We start from the raw sequence: 12621 nt of genomic DNA, 5'->3' as shown, positions 1-12621 counted from the left end.
TCCCTACTCTTGATTTAAGCAAAAACGATCCGTTTTTATGTAAATAGTAGACTCTCTCTAAAATTCTAATTTCTTTTATTCGAATCTTTCTATAATTCGAACTAATTTTCAGTTCCCGTCGAGGAAATATTTCGTAAAATACTTTCTATGATTCGGATTTCTGCGTAATTCGAACAGACATGGAAAGTCAAAGTGAAAGTAGAGTTCTTGGAGCCTTACTTACTGTAACTATAATGTAATTATTTTGATTCGTGGATAGTAAAGGAACTAGTCCTTACCGTGAAATGGATAATTTTTGCTTGTTAAAAAGAATGGCCTAGGGCGATTTAAAAATCCACTTGTTTTGAAACTCTAAGGAGTGGAAAATGAGTCACTTACCCCATTCACGTAAAACTATATTATCAAGAATGAAATACTCAACCCTTTATTGCATACAATCTTAAGAAAAAACAATAAGAGCCGTTTTGTTTCGTTATCTAATTTTTCTGCCAACTACACCTCAATTCTGTGGTTTTTGGCTACTTATCAAAAATTTGACATGATCTGTCATACAAAATTAAGCATCTCAACAATGATAGACAATGAAAATGAAAAATTAAATTTTCGGCTTTGAGGCATTTTCAATAATCCTCGTTAATTATCTTCTTTGGTTTGATTTGACTTAAAAATATTCTGTCTCTTTTACAAATAATTAATATTTACATTAAATTTTCTATTTTCATTAAATTTATTTACACATTCGAAAAAAATGAAAATAAAGTAAAAGCAACAAAAAATGATTTAAAACATTAAATTTTCTATAGTTCTGTCACACATAGATCAGTTGACGGCGTATCTTCCGTACGTAGCGTCTTAACCCAGTGTTTACGTTCACGTTGATTTCGCGCCGTAAGTCCGGCTTCAATAACGAATTTCATTGAATCGCATAATAACATTGTGTCTGTGAAAGCACGTGGTTTGATAAGCTTTACACTTCTCTCGTATTGTTTTGAGTCCTCGTTAGATTCACCAGAGCTTTGGTTTTCTAATACTTTACTGTTTTTTCGATCTTCAACTTGAAGTGATTGTGTTCTTGATATTCTGCGTTTCTTGAATAGAATTTTTGTCAAGTTTTCTTTAAATTTATTGCTTTCATCGCTGAAAGATTTCTTCGGTTTAGTAATAGTTGTGATTGGTGTTTCAGCGATTGATTCACAATCAAAAGAAGTGCTTCTCATTTTACGAAACGAATCAGCTCTGGAAAGTTTCAATAATCTTGTTTGATCCGTGCAATCACTTTTTGGTCGACAATCAGTTGAAATTTCAATAGCTCTACGCGCCATATGTCCTGAAAATTGATGTACTGTCGCACTTCGTAATTTTGTTTGCGGTAGTTGTTCCTTAGTTGGTGAATTAATACGAGAAACTTTGCGTAACAAAGTGTCTTTTAACGATCCTCTTCGATCTTCGTTTTTATGTAATGATCGCTTTAACGGTAAAGAAAAAGTTGGTTTTAAGAGAGCTTTGGTAGTATCAATAAGATCAACACCGCTGTATCGCCTCGCTTCTTTGATACTTTCAAAAATCAGCGAAATTGTCTGTGCGATGAGTTCGGCGACGTCTTTATTTTCGAACAAGATACCAATATGTTGGTCTTCAATATTGTTTGTTATGGTATAAAAATTCGACATTGTCATTTGCGTTGCGACTTTTGTTGTCCATTTTAAACACCACATTAAGCGGACCTCGTTCCGATCGAAAAGTGTCATTTTAACGTCATTTTGTTCATGGTCGTAAATCAATGCTACGATTCCCATACCGAAATAAACCCAATCGGGATTATCGGTCGTTTGATTGTCTACGGTTGTGTCGCAACCATCGCGAGCCATGTATAGTTTGGATAAACACGGAGCAACAATGACATTTTGTTTGAAATAAAGTTCACTAATGCGATCGCGAATACGCAATAAATCGTTTGCACCGATCACCATTTTGTTGACAGTTTTACAGTTACAATCATCACTTGATGTAGATGTTGCGGATGTCACCGTTATAACGTTTTGATGTGACATATTATTGTTGTTTAAAAAATATTCACTGTGTTTGTGTTGTTGAAGTTCTGAAACAACCATTTTCCAATGTTGTAGAATGTTTATGTTTTCTCTTTAGTCAGTCATGTAGAACTGTCTGTATCCGATTGTTTGAGATTGATAGACTCTCTTTGACTTTTTTTTAATCCACACTAATATGCGCGTCTTAGATCTTTCTTGTTTGACTATCAACAATTAACTGATTTGAACTAGCCAACGATCAATCGTTTTTATAACTCCATTTAATTGAATAACAACAACAAAAAGACAAGATACACAAAAAATATGTTCGTATGTCAATGATAACAAAACCCAAATGGATGACGATGTTTTGTGGTCCTTATCTATCCGTCGATTTTACTTATTTCTTTCTCCTGTTATGATATAGTTAATATTTTTTCTATCTACTTTGTTATTTTTTCATTTTGACTGTACAATGTTTGTCTGATATCTGAAAGCTTTCAATTGACACTGTATGTATTTATTCGAAGGTTGACAATGAGAAGCGCAGTCGCGTTGCTTTCGTAATACGACTTTTTAAACAATTATCTCGTGGTATAGAAAAAACAATAAGGAAAATCCTGATACGTCAACTTTGAGCAAGTCACGAATAACAAGCACAGATATCTTAGATTAAAAACTAGATCGAGTCTCCTCTATTTTCTGTTTTACCGTAGTTTTCTTTTTCTATACCTTGTTGTTATCTGATATACTGTGGGCGGAATTGGTGGATTGGCGGCCGCCCAGGCTTAAACTTAAACTAATTTCCTCGTTGGGAACGAAGGGAAGTTGAATTAAGATTTACTGACATCATCAGTTTTTCCTAACTTCAAAGTTTTATCGTGGCGGAAGAAAATTTTGGCATTGGATATGCATTAGATGGAGCTTATAGAGAGTGGTTCGAAATATTCTTGAATAATGCTCAAATGAACGTACTGTTTAACGGATTAAGACATTCTTCTCGAAGCGGATCAAAGCATTGCTAACCTCGTTTTCACAAAATATTGTTGCTAAGATACCTGAACAAAATTATGTGCATGTGAGCAGTGAGTGACATTTGCCCTTTTGTGACAAAATTTATAACCCTGTATAGCATTTTGGAATTTAATTGAAAATTTTTAAAAGTCAATTAAAGCAATTATTGCGAGGGTTGTAATGGTTTCGATATACAGTGTGTCCAAAAAATTCATTACTGTATCTAAACTGGGCTTAGAAAAATTGAAATTCTCTGGTTCAATCAACAGATATTCAATTCTCAAGATGATTGAATAGGTTTTGGAGATTAAGTATATACAAGTCATTTAATTTTGAATAAATCATGAGTATTTTACATGATATAAAGGTGTCTGCTTTTTTTGGAACACACTGTAATTCGAGAGGAGGGTATTTGGCTACACCCTTTTAATTCTTTAGATGCAATCAGCCCTATCTAGTTTATTATTTTTTTATGTCTGTGCAGAACAAGCGTGTGAGAGCGTTGACAAGTTTGAACAAGCCGTTAATGTAGAAATAATAATGACAGTGTAATCATAGACCAATCATCTCAAAGACAAGACAAAAGAAAAGCAATCCTACTAAATATCCTCAAAAGCAATTCAACTCTCTTTTTAAAAGCAGATATAATTGTTATCGATTACTAATATTTCTTGATTGATTTAACATAGGAAAGTTAATATTTTTTTATTTCCTTGTTTTTCGCTAACTTTTTCCCATAAACTATCCAAAACATGTCAATGACGCCTAACGGACAAACACGAGCTTTTTTCTACTATGGCGCGCCAAAGTGGAAATAAATACTATCTTTTTAAAACAATACTATCTTCGTTTAAAACATACTATCTTTTTTTAAAACATACTATCTTTTTTTAAAACATACTATCTTCGTTTAAAACATACTATCTTTTTTAAAACATACTATTTTTTGCTTAAAAAATACTATTTTCGTTTAAAACATAGTATCTTTAAAAAATAATACTATTTTTACTATCTTTCATACTATCTTTTTAAAACAATACTATCTTTGTTGTAAACATACTATCTTCGTTTAAAAAATACTATCTTTTAAAAAAATACTATCTTTTTAAAAAATACTATCTTTTTTCGAATATAGGTTGCCTCGATTATTCAAATTTGTGTAATTTTCATTTTGAGGGGCGTGTAATGGGCGTTGGTTTTTCGTGTTTATTTTATATGGCCTCATCCGCCCACATGCAGGACCAACATAACAAGATGGCGTCCGGCTCCCTACAAGATCTGACCTGTCTGACAGTAAAATGGCTACTCGTGGCAGACCATTGAAAGATATCAACGAAGACCAAGTCCTTGCACTAAAAACAATAGGGTTCAAATGGAAGGAAATTGCTGATCTTATTGGACCATCCAGCAAGCATGATTCCGCCGTCCCACCATGCGCGGGTCATGCATGCAAACTTTAAAATGAGCGAGGCAAGACGTGCCAACCTCGTTTCCAGACTGTTTTCGAAAGATAGTATGTTTTAAAAAAGATAGTATCGTTTTAAAATAGATAGTATTGTTTAAAAAAAGATAGTATCATTACAAAAGATAGTATGTTTTTAAACGAAGATAGTATGTTTTAAACGAGAATAGTATTTTTTCAAACGGAAATAGTATTTTTTCAACGAAAATAGTATTTTTTCAACGAAAATAGTATTTTTTGAACGAAAATAGTATGTTTTAATCGAAAATAGTATTTTTTTAAAAAGATAGTATGTTTTAAACGAAGATAGTATTGTTTTAAAGAGATAGTATTTATTTCCGCTTTGGCGCGCCATACGTGATTGCATTATTGGAAAAAATTGTAAATTCGAGCAAAGCGAAATGACGCTAAAAGTACATGATCTATTTATGGCCAGCGTGACCCATTCTCATTGTTGCTAACGACAAGTACATGGAAAACCGCAAAAAGCCGTTAAAATTAACATCAGTGGCTTGAAAGTGTAAGGAGCAATTAACGATACTGATCAAATACGAGTTCAAATGTAACGGAAAAATCCCATCGTTTTCAAATTATATGAATGAACCCATAATGCAAACTGTTATCTCTGAATATAGATCTGGAAATTGCTTTTCGTATTAGAAATGCGAAACTATCACTTTTTTCCTGTGAAAATACATAGTGATATTACTTTTCCTACGAAAATACACAACTCTAGCAACGGGTATATAAACTGAGGACAATCATATATTATCGCTAATGACCCTCAACCCAAAACTGACGTGGTTCACGCATTCACACAAACCTAGGCTGGAGTCGTTTATAGTCCATGTAATAAAGTACTTTTGGTGCTAAGTAATATATAATAAGCGTAACGGAATAATATCAGTTTGTATAAACGAACAAATTTCACCAATCCGAGATTCACTTAGCGAAAAAAAAAACTGCTGGGACCTATGATGGTCACAAACGTTGTAAAAACCCATTCCCGGAAAAGTCACAAGAGATCTCACTTCCTCATTGCCTGCGATCCTCTTTTATTTCCTTGATGCCTTAAAAAATCGGCGAACTGGCGTTAAAAGTACTTTGGGCTATTGTGATTTTTCTCAAGTTTCGAGATCAATTCCAAGATATTAGCCCTGTATGGTATTTTGATATTAGACATCGCGTAAACCAACGAATTAGTTGCTTTAAAAGTAATTTAGCGCCGGTAATGACTTTCTTTTGTGAAGTCGTCAAAACATTCATTAAAGCTCGTGTTTTTTAATTTGCTAGTCTGTATTAATTGGTCTATTGGGACTCCCCGTTAATGATGATTACTTTTGTAATGAGAGAGTTTCCTTCCTGATGAGCATAGTAACGGTGAAATGAATTGTCCGCATCTTTCAATAAATGATTTTCTTTTTTGTCTTGAACCAATCAAGTCCAATAAAAATGGAACACACATTGTTTTTGTAAAGGCGTATTTTAAGCAACATTGTTGATAAGAGTGCTGGAATCCCAAAAAGCAAAAATATTGCATGCTATTAGGACTTGTCACTAAACTTTTGAGAAATTGAGCTAGAATGTTAAATAATTTTAGCCCTCAATTCAAACTTTAAATCAAAATCAAGCTTTATCAGACCTTTCTAGAAATTCTCTTCTTTCCCAAAACAAAACATAATTTAGTTCCTCATTTGGACCCAAACGGAACAAACGAAACTTGTTACATGCTGGTTAAGCCGCTTGTTGAACTACGTCAATGGATGGACGTTTTTGCATCGTAATCCCATATCAGAGTAGTTCCATTTCAATTAGGTATTTTGAATATCGGTATTTTAGGATAAAATACACAATTTGGCACACCATTAGACGATGCTACAATGCCGGACAAAAGGTTGTAGACAAATGAAATTTCAGTGAAAAATGATGAGAAATAGAGCAAAATGACTCTTCTATGTGTCTGAAAGGGGATGGAAGTTAAGAAAAACACTTTTGAAGTCGTTGCATTGCTTTTGAATTGCTTTTGAGGGAACCACAAGCAAAAAATCAGCGTTTTGATACTGGTGTAAGGCAGTTAATCAAGCCCTTGTGGTTTGCCCTTGCGGTTAGACTGCAGTGGGTGACTTTGAACAGCTTTGAATGGGTTTGGAAAGCACCCAGAGCCTCTTGGGAACTTGTTTTTGATCGATATTGAAGTATTTTGCAAATATTGCAGAAGTCTACCAACCTTTTGTCCAGCATTGTATATCATTATGATATAACATTGTTTGTATATTATAAAACGTAACATGTTGCGCGGCGGATAGAGTCTGTGTTTAAGACAACGCTACCCCGAAAAAAACTCCCGTCTTCACGTTCCTCTTAGATGAAACTCGTCTTAGACTATAGCATAGTCTAGCACACCATTTGAATTAATTTTTTCTATCAATATTCAAATTTTGATGACAATCACATCACATTAGGCCATTTTCTCCTCCTGGTTGGTCTAGTAGAGAAAGGTCATTGATAATCAGGAACGCTGAGAAAATCATCAAACACCCCCGTGTTATAGACTTGGTACATGGGGGGGGCATTGATTAAAAATCTGGCCAAAATTTCTTTCACCCGGTGGGAAAAATTTTCCTACAATTTCAGCCCAACTGTCAAATTGACTTTGATTTCATCCTTATTTGAAATACAAAAGACAAAATTGCTCAAAAACCATCCCACCGGATTTTGTGTAAGCGGAAAACAATATGATTTACATGACCATTGGGATTTTGTAAGAAACTTTTATCCCCACTGTGGGAAAAATTTCAACCGGGGCTGTGAGACATAGACAGGGGTATATCAATTGATGGACGAAATATAAGTTTATGGAAATGTCAGCTAAAAATGTTACAAGGGGTAAAGGGCATGTGATTTTAAGCCCTAACATTGTGATTTTTACTCCTCCCCCTCGGACAAGTTGTTTTCCCCATGTACGCAATCACTTGAAAGCGAAAATTTACCCAACACTTCAAACAAATGGAAATCTTGAGGATCTCTTTATTGAGTAACGAATCAAGTTACATCCTCAATTTACAAATGGTTAACATTGTTTTTAGTATTGTCATCATTAGTATCTTTGATTTATTTTAAGAGATTCCAAGTAAAAGATTGGTATTTTTCTAATTTTGCTTTCGAATTCAACCAAAAACAAACCAAATTAGGAATATCGTGGGAAATGCTTTGAACACTTATCTAAAGTAAAAGTCCTCCTTCATCAGAAAAGAAAAAAAATTGTAAAAAACGAAACCGCTTCCAAAAACATTGAAGGCGGGACTGTTCTCAAAATAGCTATGTAAGTATGAGAGAATCCATCCATAGAAAAATCAGAAAAATGCTAAGAAACAATTTTAGTCACTTTAGTGACGTCATAAGGTTTTGAAATACCTACACCCCTTTAATTCCCTTATTAATTAGTATAATCACTTACCCTTTGTAAAAGAGGTATGATAAATTCCATAGCATGGTATTTAAAGGGGGGGTTTGTAGGGGTTCGAAATACCGTTTTCCCGTCAAAATTTTTGCTGAATCGCGGAATCCCGAAAATTGAAAAAAATAATAACACCGTCACACCGATTTGTACAGGTTCAAATACCGGCATAATGACAAAAAATATGGCCAAATACCGTCACCGTCTGATTTTAAAATCCCGTCTTCCCGTCTTTTTTTTCGTCAAATCCCGTAATATAGTACTAAAAAAGGGCCAATCCCGTCACACCGTAAAAGTACAACCCCCCTTTAAAGGTGTTTAATGTAACACAGAGTGCAAACTTCTGCATTTTCCTATTTCCTAGATGTTCTTATCTGCATTTTAACCATATGCTAAACTTTTAAAAATCTTTCAATCAGTAAGTTCAAGGAACTATGGAGTGGTATCCGTATCAAAAAATATCCAGCGCTTACATAACGGTCGGTGGTTTACTAGACTAGAGTCTACTTTTAGCTGAACTTTGCTTTTTGATAATTTTTTATGACGCTGAGTCCAGTGAAGAAGACTAGGAGCATTTGGCAAAGTCGCCATTTTGAGAAAAAATATTAAAATTCCAAATAACAATAAAACTACTTGGAGTTGAAAGATATAATCAAAAATGAGAAACAAACACGATTAACAGATTTGCAATCCCTTATTCTCAAATAAAAATATTGCTTCATACTGTTTTTACCTTCCAAAAACAACTAAGCAAAAGCAAAAGCATATTACCATATACTACCGGGCCACTTAATCACGACATCCAGTCTATAAAAAAAGCTTTAAGTGGACCCCGGGCTAGTGGTTTTCAAGTGACTGGGTCGGTTTTAAAGGCAATCGGGTCTGTTTGAAAGGCAGTCGGGTCGGTTTAAAAGGTGATCGGATTGGTTTAAGGGCTCTGACCATAGTCGGAAAATTGATTTTAGTATCTGAACATGAAAGTTATGTTTTAGATTCTTTAACACTTTTAACAAAAAATTGCCTTTATAAATTGCTTTTTAATCAAATTCCTTAAGAGTAATTAAGAATTTAATTGCAAAAATGACGTTATGAACTTTAAAAAGACGTTAATAATATGTTGCATCACCTTCTTTTATAAAAAGTGCTAAGTTTTAATGGGTAATTAACCTTTTTGTTTCAAAGTTTTTTCAAACTGTCCGCAAAGAATTGAACTATTTTAAATTTTGCGGAAAATTTTTCTAAAAAGATGTGTCAAAAGTTATGACTGTTTTTTTAAGCAAAATCCAGATGAAAAATTGATGAAAAACCACTATTTTGAAGATTTCGAGACAAAGAAGCATTAACAAAAATTTTCCGCAAAGATTTTTATTGTTCGGTAAAAGATACACCATCTACTGTGAAAATTTTTTCAAAAGGTTTTTTCTTCGCCGAAACTAAGCTCTTCAAAGTTGAAATACTCTTCCTCGCAAAAGTCTTCATTTTCTTCTTCATCAAATTTTTTCAATGCAATTTTTGAATTTTTAGATTCAGGAATAGTTTGTCTAACAGAAAATGTCATAGTTTTGTTGGTTACATCAGTCAGAAAACACATTTTAAACACGGCAATTATGAAAAATTCACTATGGTCAGAGCCCTTAAAAAGTGACCGGGTCGGTTTAAGAAGTAATCGGGTCGGTTTAAGGGCTCTGACCATATAGTCGAAAAATTGATTTTAGAATTTGAACATAAAAGTCATGTTTTAGGTTCTTTAACACTTTCAACAAAGAATTGCCTTTATAAAAGATATCAATTGGGAAAACTGGTCAACTCCTCACGATGACACGAAGGAAGACGAACAATTTCTCGAAGCTTTAAGAGACTCCTTCTTTTACCAACACGTCGATGAACCAACAAGAGCTAGAGGTACCGATACGCCATCAATTATTGACCTGATTCTGACAAATGAAGAAAGCCAGGTTAGCAACATAACCTATCTTTCACCACTTCATAAAAGTGATCACAGTGTTCTATCATTTACGTTCGAATGTTACCTTGAAACAGAATGCATTATTGAAAACTATAACTACAATAAGGCAGATTTTGAAGCAATGAAAGGACATCTTGAGAACTCTGACTGGGTTACAGGTTTCCATCAAAAAGCAGAAAATGCAAACGTAAATGATTGCTGGAAGATGTTGCGAGATAAATTATTCGAGCTTAGGAATCGGTACGTTCCTCGTACGAAGGGGAAACATGCCTACGGAAAAAAGGGAAGTTTTGCAATCGATCAAGATATTCAACAAAGCTTAAAAGAAAAACGTCGCCTTCATCGCAAATGGATAAGATCAATAGGTACAACTTCGGAACAGAGAAATAGAGCTATTTACGCTACTGCGAGAAACAAGGTTACAGGAAAGATCAGACGAGAAAGAAGAACACTAGAAGAACGAATTTGTGGTCAAGCAAAAAGAAGCCCTAAGAAGTTTTGGAAGCATATCCGGAACTCAATGAAGACCAAAACGGGAATTTCCCCTCTTCTCCTTGATCCAAATGATAAATCATCACTTCGTTTTACTGATGAGGATAAAGCTGACATCCTACAGGATCAGTTTTGCAGTGTTTTTACGAATGAACCTGCTGGATCACTACCTGAGTTTCCATCACGAACAGACACAGATGTAGCATTCGATCTAACAATCGACATGATCAAAAAGGAACTGAAAGATTTGAATCCTAATAAATCGCTAGGACCTGATGAGATTCACCCAGTCATGCTGAAAAAGCTGGCCTTTTACATAGCCGGTCCTTTACATACTATCATGGCCAAGTCCTTCGTAGAAAGTAAACTACCTGATGATTGGAAGACTGCACATGTGTCCCCGATCTACAAGAAAGGAAAAAAGAACCTTGCAGAAAATTACAGGCCCGTTAGTTTAACATCAGTTGCGTGTAGAGTAATGGAAAGAATCCTAAAGAAACAAATAATGGAACACCTCACGAATGAGAAATTGCTATCAACCAAACAACATGGGTTCATGGGTAAACGATCGACAGTGACACAACTACTTCACTACTTAGACAAATGTGCAGACTCGATATCCAATGATAAGGTTGTTGACGTAATCTATTTCGACTTCGCAAAGGCATTTGACACCGTTCCACATCGCAGATTACTAAGAAAACTCGAAGCGTATGGTATCAGAGGAAGGGTACTTGGTTGGATGAAAGCATTTTTGTCCGATCGTTACCAATATGTGAAGGTCAATGGAAAGTTATCTAAGAAATGCCAGGTGCAAAGTGGTGTACCACAAGGAAGTGTCTTAGGTCCACTCCTTTTCGTTATTTACATCAATGATCTAGCTGAAGTTACCAACTCAGAAAAGTTTCTCTTTGCCGATGACACAAAGCTTGTTGAAGAAATAAATAACGCTGAAGATGCAATTAGACTTCAGCACGATATCGAGGCAATGGAAAATTGGTCTGGTGACTGGTTGTTGAAATTCCATCCTGACAAGTGCCACGTGCTGACACTAGGGAAATTCTGGAACATTCAACATGCACATCCTTACGAGATCGCTGGCTCTGTCCTAGAACATGTTGATCAAGAGAAGGATCTTGGAGTGATTATTGATAGTGAATTGAATTTCGAAGAACACATCTACACCAAGATCAAGAAGGCTAACTCGATCGTTGGATTGATTAATAGAAGCTTCGACTTCCTTTCTCCCGAGATGCTCCGCACACTTTTCATTGCATTTGTGAGACCTCACCTTGAGTACGCGCAAGCTGTTTGGTCTCCACGACTGATCAAACACTCTGATGCAATTGAAAGTGTCCAACGTAGGGCCACAAGACTTGTCGGTGGTTATAGAAACCATTCATATGAAGAACGTTTACAAGTCATGAACCTACCCAGCCTCAAGATCCGGCGTAAAATCGGGGACATGGTGGAAGTATATAAACATCTTAATGTCTATGATAAATCTTCCCTATGTCAGAAACTCGTTCTTCGAAATCGACCTCAACGTAAGCACAATCTCGAATTAAAGAGGAATTTCGCTGAAGACGGCATTAGAGGATACCAAACGAATTCACTTTACTATAGAAGCATTGATACTTGGAACAGTTTGGCAACCAATGTTGTAAATGCACCGTCCGTAGGGAAATTCAAACTAGAATTGACAAACGAATGGAAAGATAAGATCTATAAATTGTAAAGATGTAAGATTGTTTCATAGAGGTCAATAGACCTGAGAAATACACTTCTATAAATTAAAAAAAAAAAAAAAAAAAAAAAAATTAAATTGCTTTTTAACCAAACCCCTTAAGAGTAATTAAGAATTTAATTGCAAAAATAACGTTATGAACTTTAAAAAGACATTAATTTGCATCACATTCTTCCATAAAATGTGCTAAGTTTTAATGGGTAATTAACGTTTTTGTTTCGAAGTTTTTTCAAACTGTCCGCAAAGAATTGAACTGTTTTAAATTTTTCTAAATTAATGCATCAAAAATTATGGTTGTTTTTCTATAAAAAATTGGGATGGAAAATTGGTCAAAAAGCACTATTTTCAAGATTTTGAAGCAAATAAGCTTTTAGAAAAATTTTCCGAAAAAATAATTTAGTTCGATAAAAGATACACCATCTACCGCTAAAATTTTTTCAAAATGTTTTTTCT

General features: G+C 34.6%; 1 protein-coding gene across 1 annotated transcript; it reads right to left on the bottom strand.

The window, feature by feature from the left end:
• Window positions 1–600: 600 nt before the first annotated feature.
• On the bottom strand, window positions 601–2555 carry LOC136800962 (uncharacterized). Its single transcript, XM_067057574.1, has one exon. The coding sequence runs from the start codon at window positions 2109–2111 to the stop codon at window positions 798–800; it is 1314 nt and encodes a 437-aa protein (XP_066913675.1). The 5' UTR covers window positions 2112–2555; the 3' UTR covers window positions 601–797.
• Between the last annotated feature and the right edge of the window lie 10066 nt (window positions 2556–12621).

Source organism: Clytia hemisphaerica, unplaced genomic scaffold, assembly GCF_902728285.1.
Source record: "Clytia hemisphaerica strain Z4C2 unplaced genomic scaffold, Clytia hemisphaerica genome assembly, whole genome shotgun sequence".
In the NCBI taxonomy this organism is placed as follows: domain Eukaryota; kingdom Metazoa; phylum Cnidaria; class Hydrozoa; order Leptothecata; family Clytiidae; genus Clytia; species Clytia hemisphaerica.
Note: the sequence above shows the minus strand (reverse complement) of the source record. Positions and strands in the feature narration are given on the sequence as shown.

Coding starts and splice junctions, on each gene's coding strand:
- LOC136800962 (XM_067057574.1), bottom strand. CDS start 2,111: ATGGTTGTTTCAGAACTTCAACAACACAAACACAGTGAATATTTTTTA.